Consider the following 13746-nt stretch of genomic DNA (forward strand, 5'->3'; position numbering starts at 1 on the left):
TTTTTGTGAATCGCCTTGTTAGCACCACTTGAATCAATTTATTACGTTTTGTTGAGATCATTTTTCGACGTGTGACGTTATACCTGCAAGTATAGTAGAGAATTAGATGTTTTGCCGAATAATATAGATGATGATTTTTTTGAGTTTTTTTTACCTATCTATCATGCGCGAGAGAGGAAAGCCATGTTCCGTTCCGATTTTTTCTCTTGAAGAACATTCTTTTGATGATTCTTCCATCGCTTCCCACGGCACTTTGATGTTTTTATTTCTGGGCTGTAATTGCTGTAAAAACGTTGAGTTCTTTAAAAAAGGGGTTGAGTCATCAATTACGGTTATTAGTATTTTCACCAATTACGGTTATCAGTATTTTTTAAAATGTTAAGTTTTAAACATTCTAAATTGGCAAATTTAAGAAGCATTGGTAGTATTGAACTTAAAAAAGATTTATTTAATAAGTCGACGTCGTCGTGCTATCTTGTCGCACCCACCATTTCAAGAAAAAAAGCGTTTTAATGTTTGACCTTGAATAAAGAAAAAAACGAAAGCACGCAATGTAAACAATAACAAACACGTTTTGTTTGGCTGACCATTTTGTGGACTGTCCCGAAGTTTGGTTGAAGTTGGTTGCTGGAGACCCGTGTTATAATTATAAATGTTTAAGGTAGCCTAACGTGCACGTGCGTCAAACGCGTTCTGACCTGAAATCCCTTTGGTCTGTTGTCACACTTACATCAATTTTCCGGGAGTTACAAGATATCACGACAAGATTGAAACTACTTTCATATGTGAAGTGACAAAAATGCGAGAAGTTTTTTCGGATGTCGTTGAAATCGAATTTTGGGGGTCTGTTAAGGTCAAAAGGTGAGGCATTGTGAGCTGCACAAAATGGTGTTCTCAACTCAATTTGGTCCAAAATGCACGTACGACAAGTTAGCACGACGGCGACGAAATGTGCTGTGTATAGAATTTAACTTATGTCGCTGATTGACTTTATATAATTTTGATTAAAAACAGTAAACGAGAGGCTCAAAATTTCAGATTTTCCGGGAAATGCCGCTTATTATGAACCAAACCTCAACTCACGCACCGATTCGCACGATCTGTCCAACGGAGCACGTGCACGAAAACATACGTGCGGGTGTGAGTGAGATACTAATGCGTGCTTGCTGCTAATGCTTCTGTTATCATCAACACGCTCGTTTGTCGTTTCACGAGTTTTTCACGCACGACCAACCGTTCGGCCAGCTGGCTGACTGAACAACTGACGAACGGTGAACTGCGCAGAATCTCTCTTTCCGGTGTGCTCAAAGCTCGGGCTCTCTCTGCTTGCATCTCGCTTCTTTCGGCGTCTTCCGATATCGTTGTCGACGTCGGTTGTAGGAGTTTGTGGCTGTTTACATGCAGGCGTCGTCGAATGCAATCATATGTTATGTGTCAGTTTTCAGCTTTATCAGGCAGGAGTTGGCCAACTGGTTGGAATCGGTCAGCCGCTTCGTTCAGTGTCTCGGGGTCGGTGGAAAGTTTCGGACTTGTGTTTTTCGCTCTCCAGAGTGCGGTGCGTCGTTCCGGTTGGGGGTTCCTCTAGGATTGTTCGGTCGGTTGGTTTTCCACTTTTCTTTTTTTAAATCCAATTGTTGTTTGTGATAGTTTTTTTTCCATCAAAATGCCTTCTTACTCCTTTCGCAAGCCAGCGTCGCCACTTCAGGTTCATGGCCAATAGTCCAAGACATTTGTGTGACACTTGTGTGCAAATCGATCAATTGGGGTGTGCTGCTGCTGCATAGTGAATGCGACTTTTCTTCACTTTCAAGGATTATCGGTGGGCTCGGAGCCAACAACATCACAAGCTTAAAAATGCAGTTTTCCAGCCACTTGCAGGCACTAACTGTCTCGCTTATATAATCATCATCATCATCGACGACGTCGTCGTCGTCGTCGTAGTGCTGCAGAAGCTGCTGCTTGTCGTCTAACGAGATGAGTAGTGAGTGCACTGTCGCCGTGAAGGTGGGGGTGGACAGCGCAGGAAAAACAAGGAAAATTAAAGTCAAGAGCTTTCATTTCTCGAGGAGAAACATCCCCCCACGGTTACATTGAAGCGGGTTGAGGGCTTGTAAGAGTGACGGAAAACGCCGAATGAACGAAACGTGACTTTACTGTGCTTTTTGGTCGTAATTGCATAGTTGTCCCGATTGGAGTGGATGCAAGTTCAAGTGTAATAGGTTTGAATAATTCAATACTAGGTCACACGTAGAATCGTATCGAACATATCAATTCATATCTCTAGTTTTGTGATAATATGGGATACACTTCCCAAAAAGCCATACGGCCAAAGATAACAACATCGTTTTACTTGTTAGAATTCCTTAAATCTTGTATTGAAAATATTGAAAATAAATACACTTACGAAAATTGTACAATCAACCAGTCGGACAGTCGGGGGCAATATAAATAAAAAGTATAACAAAATGAATTAAAGCCATACTTCAGAAAAACACTTAATTTAAACGAGATTTTTTGCAAAAAACAAGATTTGGCCAATTATTTTTCGACTGTTCAAAAATGGAAGGGGTCGCACCGCCCCTCCGTCACGATTAGGAACAAAAGTTACCTATAAGAACATAGTTTCACGCAAATCGATGAGGGGTCGGGGCAACTTTTTCCGATTTCGTGTGAGTTGGTGAAGAATTACCCTCATTAGAGTGAAGGAGTTTGAGAACTAAATCAAGCAAAACATTGTAATAGGGCCGAAGCCGAAGTGTAAACAAAGAGTCTATCCTGCTCAAGTCAGTATATGTTTACATTACACCCAGAACTGGGCATCGGCATACGAGAGGATAAAGAGCACGAATCGGTAGTAAAATGGTACTGTGTGCGGACGGAGAGGATAAATCCCGAAATTACCGAGAGTACTTTACTCATGGGTTCATCTTCAAAAAAAGTTCATCTATTAAAAAAAAGTACCGGTACCGAGACTCGAACCCAAGACCTTCGGCTTATTGAACCGTGCCTTTGCCGTATGGGCCACCATGGTTCGGTGACTAAGTGGCAGTCGTTTGTCCATATAAGCCACTCAATAGGATGAACTGTTCCAATGAAGGAATGAACTCGCGAGAGGACTTTACTCTCGCAAAATAGCACTTTCCTCACGTTTCTTTTCGTGAGGACTATCCCCTCGTTCTTTAACTTTGGTGTATACACCCAAAATTCAGAGTCGAGATAATCGTTCTCTCAAAATTTATTGAGGGCTCAGTGCCAAAATCGATAGAATAATGGTACCAACTCACACCATCATAACAAATGAGTTCATTCGTTAGTTGAATCAATAAATCTCCAACAAGTGTCATACATCGACTTCTGACTTCTCCATGGTCACCAAGCTGTGGTGGCCGAGGCAGCTAAGCCATTGGATTGATTTGTCAAAGGTCTCTGGTTCGATTCCCGTTGTCGACACTTTTGGTTTTTTGTTTGACGGATGAACTTTTTTTGCAAATGAACCTCGAGAGAATAGTTCTATCGCCCATCTCGAGCTGTGTTCTCTGCGTCCGTGAATGGTACCACTATTCTCTCGACTCGAGACCATCATTCTCTCGGACTAGCGCTGCCAGTTTTGGGTGTAGGAACGGAAATGATAGACTCTCTGTTTACACTTCGGCTTCGGCCCTATTACAATGTTTTAACACCGACCAACAATATTTCGGCACAAGCTCAACTCGAGCGGAAGCATGAACTTTAAAGTCCCCAGAAAAACTTGCACTTTGAATTTTCCAAAAATATTTAGACAGGATCGTATGGGTTTTCTCCAAAGTTTGTATGGATATAATTTCCGTTCCGGAGATATGATTTTTTTCAAAAAGGTGGTCTTTGAGAGAACCGTTATAAAAGGCAATTTTTTGGTCCACCCTGTTTCGGGTTGGACCAGCCTAATCCTCTAACAAACAATCAACGGGTCGAATTATTTTGGCCAAGGATCTCCCATGCCAAATTTGAGCCAAATCAGAGCACTTTTGATCTGGATCGTGCTGGTTTGACGTAGAATCGCTGATTAAGTGAATTTCAATTAATAGATTAGTTGAAACATTATTTTTGGATCCTATAGACTTTCTCCGTTTTGGGTTGTAGATTAATAAGCATTGCACCTCATCTCTTTTATAATTATTTAGGTTTTTTGGGAGCATATTCTCCTTTGAAATCTCCATAGGGTATTTTAAACCTTTGGTATCCATTAGACAATTTTCCATACAAGTTTTAGTACATGATATTGAGCAGTTTGCAATTTCCATGAAACATATGGATTGGTTGTAAACTGTAATTATTGTACAGAAACGTAATTTAAAAATCACTAAATAATTGATATAACACTAGGGTGCCCAGAAAAAATGACCCCCAGCTCCACAAGCGGAAAACGGTTTTTTGGGTTATTTTAAGCATCTGTGTAAATTTTGAGCGACATTGGATGAGATTAACCCATTGATACCCGAGCCTAAAGCTGGTGAAAAAATGTTTTTCATACAAAAATGACTTTTTTAAATCGCTGATAACTTTTCAGGATCGGGTTTTACAGTTTTGGTATGTTCTACAAAGTTGTAGAGCAATAAATTTTCAAAAAGAATCTCACTTTTGGGAATATTTGGATGAAAGAAACGCACCGTGCAGACCAAACCGTAAGAAACTTGGGATCTCCATACATTTTTTCGATTTTTCCCATACAAACTTCACCTTCGAGTATCAATGGGTAAATGATGACCGATTTTGCTCATATTTGGCCCAGAGTCCTAAAATACACCCAAAATTCAGAGTCGAGATAATCGTTCTCTCAAAATTTATTGAGGGCTCAGTGCCAAAATCGATAGAATAATGGTACCAACTCACACCATCATAACAAATGAGTTCATTCGTTAGTTGAATCAATAAATCTCCAACAAGTGTCATACATCGACTTCTGACTTCTCCATGGTCACCAAGCTGTGGTGGCCGAGGCAGCTAAGCCATTGGATTGATTTGTCAAAGGTCTCTGGTTCGATTCCCGTTGTCGACACTTTTGGTTTTTTGTTTGACGGATGAACTTTTTTTGCAAAAGAACCTCGAGAGAATAGTTCTATCGCCCATCTCGAGCTGTGTTCTCTGCGTCCGTGAATGGTACCACTATTCTCTCGACTCGAGACCATCATTCTCTCGGACTAGCGCTGCCAGTTTTGGGTGTAGGTCAAGGAACAATATTCAGCTTGTGGAGCGAGGTTTTGAAAAAAAGTCCCATATTCTGGGCACCCTAATATAACACCCAAAATCTGCAGATGGGACAGCTATGCTCTTTCAAAAAGATAAACTTCTCAAGTGAACATGTCCACTTGAGCAGGATGACGACGATGCCGGAAGTTGTACAAGAGTTGCTTTTTGTTCTGTTATGTTCTGTGGGAATGTTTACCTACCACTTCGGGGCGTGCTTCCTGTCCGGTGCTCGCGGGCTTCTTCAACATAAGGGGACACATGGCATAAAGCGGGTGCAGCCAGCACGTGTGTGTTTAGTGAAGAGAAGACTTCTTCACTGATGGATGGGCTGACTCAGCAAGAGTGTTTGCAGAGTGTGAGCAGGAACAAAAGTGCAAGAAAAGTGCAACGCTAATAAGGAAATTGCACGTTTAGCAAGCTAAACATCTTCATAGACAATCTGAAGGACCCCCTGTGCTGTGTGCTCAAGTGACCGTGACGACCCAGCCAGTGTCTCAATCTGAGGGTTGATTGAATTTCAAATTAAAACGGCATCAATGGCGGTGGCGTTGCGTCGTTATGGTTCATCAGTGGTGTGGTGACATCGCGCGAACGTCGTCGGGAGATCAACCAGACTAATGCCAGATTCATCAGTGCCATGGGCGGGATGGGCGTTGTTTTTCGGCATCATCACCATCATCAGCAGGCTCACGAGCAAACATTTCGTGACATTTAACCTCCTCCCTGTACCAGCCAACCAACCAACCATCCAACCATTTGCCTTCATTCTCTTTTATGTGCTTCCCAGGAATTCCTTTGAACCTTTTACTGTCTGATGCTGAAGTGCTCGGGTTTTGGGCATCCAACTCCAACAACATCATGCTCGTTATGTTGCCGGCGGCGGCCAAACCGTTACAATCAATTACACTTACTTTACATTTCGACGCTGTCATGCTAACTTGCCGCACGTCACTTTTTGACGTTCCGAGAAAAACGCGTCTTAACGTTTGACCTTGAGTAAACACAAACGAGAGCACGCTATGTAAACAATAGCAAACACGTTTGTTTGGTTGATCATTCTGTACAATGTCCTGAAGTTTGGTTGAATTTAGTTACTGGAGTACCGAGCTATAATCACAATCCACAAATATTTACGGTAGTTAAGCTCGTACTTGTGTCAAACGCGTTCTGATCTGAAATCCCTTTTTCGCACTTAGGTGCATTAATTTTCAGGCTGTGTCAAGATAGCACGACAAGATTGAAATTTCTTTCATATGAAAAGTGACAAAAATGCACGGAGCTTTTTTGTTTTTTTATTGAATAGGTAACTCAGGATTGAAATAGAATTTTGGGGATCTGTGAAGGTCAAAAAGTGGCGCATTGTGAGTTGAGTTGTGGCATCGTCTTAACTCAATTTGGCTCAAAATGTACGCGCGACAAGTTAGCACGATAGCGATGATTTGCTTGGTACGGAGTTGGAACCTCGGCGAAAAAAAATGCGCTGAGGCTACGCATGAAGCGATAGCATATTTGCCGCTCATAGCAGACAAAATTCGGGGAATGCAATTTAATTATGTTTGCAAACCTTTAGTGATTTCAATTTGTTCGCAGAAAGTCACCTTCAAAGACGATTGCCGGAATTGCTATGCGTAACATTCCATGATGATTCAATTTGGTGATATTTCAGTTAGGTCGTTGCAAATATTTTTCAAAGTGTATTTCGCTAACCCACCTTTCAAAAAAACTTATTTGTTTTATGGAAATTAAAGTCTAATCAACTGAAAACAATTTTACTGAAAATGCTTAGATATTTCGGAATAAAAAAATCAACTGAACCAAATTGTTTAAAGATTTCGGTAAATTAGTGGTAGATTTTCTTAAAATAATTCGTCACCGTTAGCATCGAACTGTCAAAATGTACCAAATCATCTACACAGAAAAAAAAGTTGAATTTTGGAATGTTGAAAATTTGGTAGGTTGAATATTACCTCTTTATTTGTGTAATATTACATAAAAAACGTGTAAAAATGTGAACCTGATGAATATTCATCAAAAACTGATGAAAATTTATCATTTTCTGGGGTAAAATTTATCATTTAATTTGCCACAAAATCTGTCACCATTTCCTGATGAATATTTCATTTTTTTTCTGTGTACCACATTGATCACACAAAAACTGTGGTAGAAATGCAGAATGCATTTTTAAATACTTTTTTCTTTCACGTGTTGAATCCAGGGCTCGCACTAATTCCCCATGCCATCAGCTGGGGTGAATCGGGAATACAGTATGAACAGGAAGAGCATGTTTAAGAGCACTTAAAAGCTCCAAATTTGGAAATGAATGCACACTATACAGAAAAAAAGTTGAATTTTGGAATGTTGAAAATTTGGTAGGTTGAATATTACCTCTTTTTTTGAGTAATAATACATAAAAAATGTGTAAAAATGTAAACCTGATGAATATTCATCAAAAACTGATGAAAATTCATCATTTTCTGGGGCAAAATTAATCATTTTTTTGCCACAAAATCTGTCTCCATTTCCTGATGAATATAACCATCATTTTTTTTCTGTGTAGGCTGCCCAGAATATGGGGCTTTTCCAAAACCTCGCTCCACAAGTTGAATATTGTTCCTTGAGCTTTTTTTGGACTGTGAGCCAAATATGAGTTAAGTCGGTCAACATTCACCAATTGATATTTGAAGGTGAAATTTGTATGGGTAAAATCAAAAAACGTACACAGGAAAAAATGATGGTAATATTCATCAGGAAATGATGACAGATTTTGTGTAAAAAAAAAATAATTTAACCTCTGAAAATGATGAATTTTCATCAGTTTTTGATGAATATTCATCAGGTTCTCATTTTTAAAGTAATATTACACAAAAATAGAGGTAATATTCATCCGACCAAATCTTTAACACTCCAAAATTCAACTTTTTTTGCTGTGTACTGTATTGTGCACTACTTCCATCCAAATGTTCCAAAAAGTGAGATTCTCATTGAAAATTTAATGCTCTACTACTTTGTAGAACATATCAAAGATGCTGAAAAGTTCACAGAAAAAAAAAAGTTGAATTTTGGAATGTTGAAAATTTGGTTGGTTGAATAATATATTTGTGTAATATTACATAAAAAATGTGTAAAAATGTGAACCTGATGAATATTCATCAAAAACTGATGAAAATTCATCATTTTCTGGGGTAAAATTTATCATTTATTTTGCCACAAAATCTGTCACCATTTCCTGATGAATATTACCATCATTTTTTTTCTGTGTTATAAGCAATTTAAAAAAGTATGAAAAACATTTTTTCACCAACTTTAGGGTCGGGTATCGAAGATTAATCTCATCCAATCTCGTTCAAAATATGTCCAGATGCTTAAAATAACCCAAAAAAGCATTTCCGCTTGTGGAGCAGGTGGTCATTTTTCTAAATTCGATCAAATTTAATCAAACGGTCAATTTGATCGAGTTCCATAATAGGGTTGGGAAAAAGAGCCTACGGTTTTGCTACCCTTTTCTAAGTAGGTTAAGCATCAACATTTCTTGTGCTCCTAATCATTATTACTACCTGGTTAATGGTGGAGATGGGAGCGGCCGCAATGGATGGCTTTCATGGTGCTGGCTGTTCTGCTCTGGTAGAATTGGTTTTAATTCCCATTGATCGATTTCTAAGCAGCCTACACACAAAGAAAAATTACTCTAAATTTAAAAAGATCGTTCGTTGGATTAAAAGGTCGCGTTGGTGAATATTCGTAGAAAGTTCAAACTTTTCAATTTAAAAGTTGGAAAGTTTTTGATACTACCATGCATTTATGGAACAAAATCGTTGTATTGGTAAAAGTATTTTACTTTTAATTGGAAAAGAAACCTTTTATGGCAAGAATACACAACATTTAGCAATACAGAAATAATTTCAGATAAATGTGCTTGGTTTTTTAATTTATTTTAAAAAAAATTAAGCAGTATGTTGGAAAAAACATTTTTTTTTGTATTTAACACTTCTCCACTAGCTTCTGCTTCATACGGTACGCCACTTCCGAATACCATTGGTTGGCCATTGATTCGGGGAGTTCCCGATCCTGGAAGCGCATCCGGAACATGGAGTTGATGAGGCCCTCGGAACGGAGTTCGATTTTGATCACATAATCCTACTTCGAGAATGACACAGATTTTTTTTTGCCTCACTGTCCAGATTCATTCGGCTGAAGCTGCGCCGTCGCGACGTGAGTGTTTGTGGGCGGGAAGTTGCTAAAAGAGATGGAAAGTAAGTGAAGTTGGCTAGCCACTGCACACATTCTCAATACTCACCGGTGCTGTAAACCGCCGGCACCGAGTGCAACATCTGCGCTGACCACCTCCGATTATGTAGCTTTTCGTCGTCCTCCTCTTCGTCGGTGGCTCATCGTGAAAATAAACTCTCGCATACTTGTCCAAAAACCGGAAGTTAATCTTCTTCAACGCAATCTCGTTGTTCACGCAACGCTTCGGCAGCGCCATCTCCTCGATGATCTCGCCCCAGTCCTCACGCGAATTGACCTTCAACCACCAATCCCGGGCCACCACCACCCAATACAACCGGTGCGAATCCACATTCCTACCTCTCATCCTACAAAAACAAACAAAATCAATCACAAACCCCACAAAACACCCAAGCTTCCTTCTTACGCATTCCGGCCGTGGAACAGCTGCAGTTCTTGCAGGAAGCCGGCCTTGTCCTTTTCGAGCACTCGACCTCATCCCGCTCCTGCACCACCCTCCTTCGAAGGCGTTCCGCTGCTGCTGTTTGGCTCACGAAGGTTTCCGCGTCCGAGTCCTGGCTGCTGCCGCGGTCGGCTTTGCTTTGCGTCCTAGACTCACCAGCACCACCGGACCCACCAAAGTGTTTGTTTACATTTGAGACTTAGGTGTACACGGTTTCACGAGAACGTCAAAATGAAAGAAATTTTACAGTCGGATTAAAAGTAAAAACTTTTAAATCAGTGAGCAATGAGATTTTCAAAAACTGTAACAGTAAAAGTTTTCATTTTCAAAACAAGAAAAAAACTTTTAATGCAGCAAATTTTAACAACTTTTTAATTCAAAAGTAAGTTACTTTTGTCATTACCGTAATATTTTTTTGTGTGCTAAGATCAAAATCTCCATGGGAATGTGAATGCGAAATGTGGAGCAGGGGATCATTTTTCTGCACATATTTTGAATCTGGTCTAACCAAAATCACTCAAAAATATCAAAATGTTAGGCTGCAACATTGCTGAAACTGCTGTCCCAATTCGCTCCATGTGTCCCGATTCTCCAAAGATGACGGCACAAAAATTGAATAAAGACCATTGGGCCTTGCATTTTTAAACATAAATTGCAAGTTTGTCTGCTTTTTTTTCGAATTGAGCATGTTCAAAAAATTTGTTGTTCAGTGTTATCAATGCATTTGAAAAAAAATCTGATTTTTCCAATAAAATATGTTGAGGACAATGATTTATATAAAATTATCCTTAAAGAAACTTCAACATGATAAAACATTCACTTAGCTGGACTTAAATTTTTAATAAACATTTTTTAAGTCTACGTTTCTGATGTTTTCTTAAATCACGCTACTATAGATTCAAATTACTACATAAATAAGTTCTAGTTTTATGCATGATTCAAACAGCTTAATATCATGCTAACTGTACGACAAGAAAAAGTATGTTAGCCAAAATAAAAGTAATGTTGGCACTCCCTCTCGGCTTCAATAACTGTAATTAAATTCCCATTGAATAATAAATTCATTAGCGTATAGCACAACCCGTACAGGCTCCCCTCTTCCATTTAGCTTTCAATCACGATAAGAATTTATGTTCCTTCCTTTCGAACCCTTATCAATCTTTGCCACATACTTTCCTTGGCTGCCTGCCGATGGAGTTTGGGGGAGCACTTTTCAACCCTGAGGGGCAAAGACGTTCTCGTTTATATGCGTGAGTTCCGGGACGTGTCGTATACCATTTTCCGTCCCACATACAATCCATAACCTCGAAACGTGTCACATGAAAAACGTGAGAAGGAAAGTGTGTTTGTGTAGTTTCCTTGAATAAATAGTTGGTGATGTATGTATGTATGTATGTATGATCCCCATACCCGCAGGCAACTTGGTCCTGGAACACATGTGAGCGCTAGGTGAACAATTCGATCATCTTTTACTCCATAATCTGTACACCCACGTGCATAAGTTTTTTTGCACGAATTTTATTGCTACAAACACCGGCACATAAATCAAAATCATTCCCCTTTTCCCTCCCCAAGTGCCGGAAATTTGTAGCGGGTGTAGGGACACTTTGCATAGACGCCCTTGTTCCCATCACGTCACTGAGGGTATGGAGCGACGAGAAATTAATAAGCATGCCCCCTCAGTCGAACCTTCATTAGAGAAGCAGGCAATCCACAACTCACAGCGAACGACCAAGGGAACACCCTACCGCGTATTTAATGGTAATTTGGCGTGGTTGTCTTGAGTGGTTTGAGCGAATGTTAGAATATTAGTGAGAGAGTTTTATGTTTTATAAAAAAAGAACGGGCTCACCAAATGCTTCAAGACAGCTTCATTTGAGTTCCGGGAGTTGTCCGATTTTATAAACTTGCGATCCGATGACCTCCCTTCAACAAACTTAAAACAGCCAACCACGACGTTTGACTGGGATTGGTGACGTTGCCGACGGACTCCACCGTTCTCCGTCAAAGTGAACCGGATGAAGTTGCTGCTGCTGGACAATCTTGATTATGATGATCCTTGAATAAATAGTTGGTGATTGGTCTTTAAGCTATTCCTAACTAACGTTGATTGATAGGTGTTTGTTTTCTTAAGCTGTTGAGTTTAGCATTCATTATATTTCTAGCTAAGTTCTTTATTGTGTCATGTGTCTCCATTGTAATACTCTGTATATTTAAATTCCATGGAGACGCATGGTGCCGTTTGTATTTTTTGGTAAAGCCATCATGATATTATTGATTTTCCATGTGAGTTGTGCTGTGTCTCTTCAAAATTATTTGAATTTATTGCAAATACGCTCTACATAAAAAAGCTAAACTCAGCATGACGTCTATCCCTGTGTTCACACCAACTTCTCAAATTAAGCACGCTCAAAAAGTGAACAACAACTCGAGTTGAAAACTTTTCGCCAAAGTTGTTCAACAAGCATCGAACCGGTGCTTTTAAGAACCAATAATTCAAAATATCGTGATTGAAAGCAAAACTCTCGTTGGGTTCAAGCTCACGCGCGCCGGCAAAAACAACTTCTCAACGCTGGAAAATTCAATCCAAGCGAACAAGCAGGCGCAAAGTTTTCCGACCTTTCCTCACTTTTGCTCTGCAACTCGCAGCGTCGACGGCGGAGAGCTTTTTCCCAGAGCACGTGAATAAATCACTCCATTATGTCAGAGACTTATGTTACAAACAGCACCTTCAGTCAATTTTCTGACATAAGCTTTTTTAAAGTTCCTTTTCTCGAAAAAAAAAAACACCGTTTCTCCATTCGGATTTTCCTCTTCCTTTTGCAATCGACGAAATTCGTAAAATTTCTGAAAGGGCTTGTGAGAATTGGTTCATGTATACGAGCCACACTTGATTGGGCGGTATCCGGTGCTGGTAAATCTTCATTATTTATATACATGTGTTGCATATATACATTCCTTCTTTATTCCGGGGCCCATCAGAGTCATTACCGGGTGTAATCTTTGCGAATTGCCAACTACCGACTGGCATGGTGGTGGGTGGCACCACCTGTCCTCAGCGTCGTTTATATAAGGTTAGAGCTGGTATTTCAGATCAGTGAAATATTTTTCTGATTCTTGAAATCTAAATTTATTTAATTGGTTACTGTCTTATTTTTCCATAGAATTCAAAATAACTTAAAAAAACGAAGTCATCCGCACTCCAACTCACAGGTCTTGTCGGTCTCTATTGTAACATTTGAATATGCATAAAAAATGATCAGACAACATTTAAGAATGGAATGAGCATACAAAAAAGCCTTAAAGCTATTTTTTCCAAAAATATTGAAACAAAAACATTTTAATTCTGTAAAGTGTCACAATAGCAAAATTTGCGATTTTTTCGGAAATTTAAAAGTAACAGAGTTTAGTACTTAGAATGCGCTTCCCTGACACGGAAGGGTATTTCAAGTCGAGGTAAATTATTATGGAAAATATCTTGAGTTTTTTAAAGGTCCTATGAGCTATTGTGTTTCATATGTTTATAGGTCCTTTTCAAAAATTTCTAAATCAAATTTGACTCAATAACTTCCCAGAACCAAAAACTGTTCAAAAAAAAAAAAAAAAAAAATGTAAAACTTACGGACCCAATCCTGCAACAAACTAATTGTAAAAATAGTAAAATTTTGTTGTAAAATTATTTTGGGCAGTGCCATCCGAGAGATTGAAGAACACGATCTGGCTTTGATCAAACTGTTTTCACAGCGGCGAGTTGGCCGTGTGGGTTGGGGCGCGGGCTTAGTAAGCTAGATATAACTATCGCCGGATTGATATTGTTTTGGGAGTACAGAAAT

At 39.3% G+C, this 13746-nt stretch overlaps 2 protein-coding genes across 6 annotated transcripts in view; one reads left to right on the forward strand and one right to left on the reverse strand.

Annotated features, from left to right (window-relative positions):
* Positions 1 to 1460: 1460 nt before the first annotated feature.
* The window catches only part of LOC6033823 (Kv channel-interacting protein 4), a 47338-nt gene continuing 35052 nt past the window's right edge, over positions 1461 to 13746 (forward strand). For 2 of the 5 annotated variants that reach the window (XM_038264186.1, XM_038264190.1), the window contains exon 1: positions 1461 to 1594. The gene's annotated coding sequence lies outside the window, so the exon portion shown is untranslated. Of the gene's footprint in view, positions 1599 to 1673; positions 1982 to 2009; positions 2220 to 13746 lie in introns of those variants that run through there. The other 3 variants (XM_038264187.1, XM_038264189.1, XM_038264188.1) reach the window with 3 other exon arrangements.
* Positions 9393 to 9962, reverse strand: LOC119770049 (AT-rich interactive domain-containing protein 2-like). The gene is made up of 3 exons (XM_038264191.1): positions 9878 to 9962; positions 9521 to 9818; positions 9393 to 9460 (listed from the first exon to the last, which is right to left on the reverse strand). Exons 2-3 carry the CDS (start codon positions 9815 to 9817, stop codon positions 9407 to 9409), a joined length of 351 nt encoding a protein of 116 aa, XP_038120119.1. The 5' UTR covers position 9818; positions 9878 to 9962; the 3' UTR covers positions 9393 to 9406.

This window comes from Culex quinquefasciatus, chromosome 3 (genome assembly GCF_015732765.1).
Source record: "Culex quinquefasciatus strain JHB chromosome 3, VPISU_Cqui_1.0_pri_paternal, whole genome shotgun sequence".
Lineage (NCBI taxonomy): Eukaryota > Metazoa > Arthropoda > Insecta > Diptera > Culicidae > Culex > Culex quinquefasciatus.

Excerpts from the sequence above, each read along its gene's own strand:
- LOC119770049 (XM_038264191.1), bottom strand. The coding sequence starts at position 9,817 with ATGAGAGGTAGGAATGTGGATTCGCACCGGTTGTATTGGGTGGTGGTG. Across the intron at positions 9,461-9,520 it reads GCCGGCGGTTTACAGCACCG|CAACTTCCCGCCCACAAACA; the intron begins GTGAGTATTGAG and ends CATCTCTTTTAG.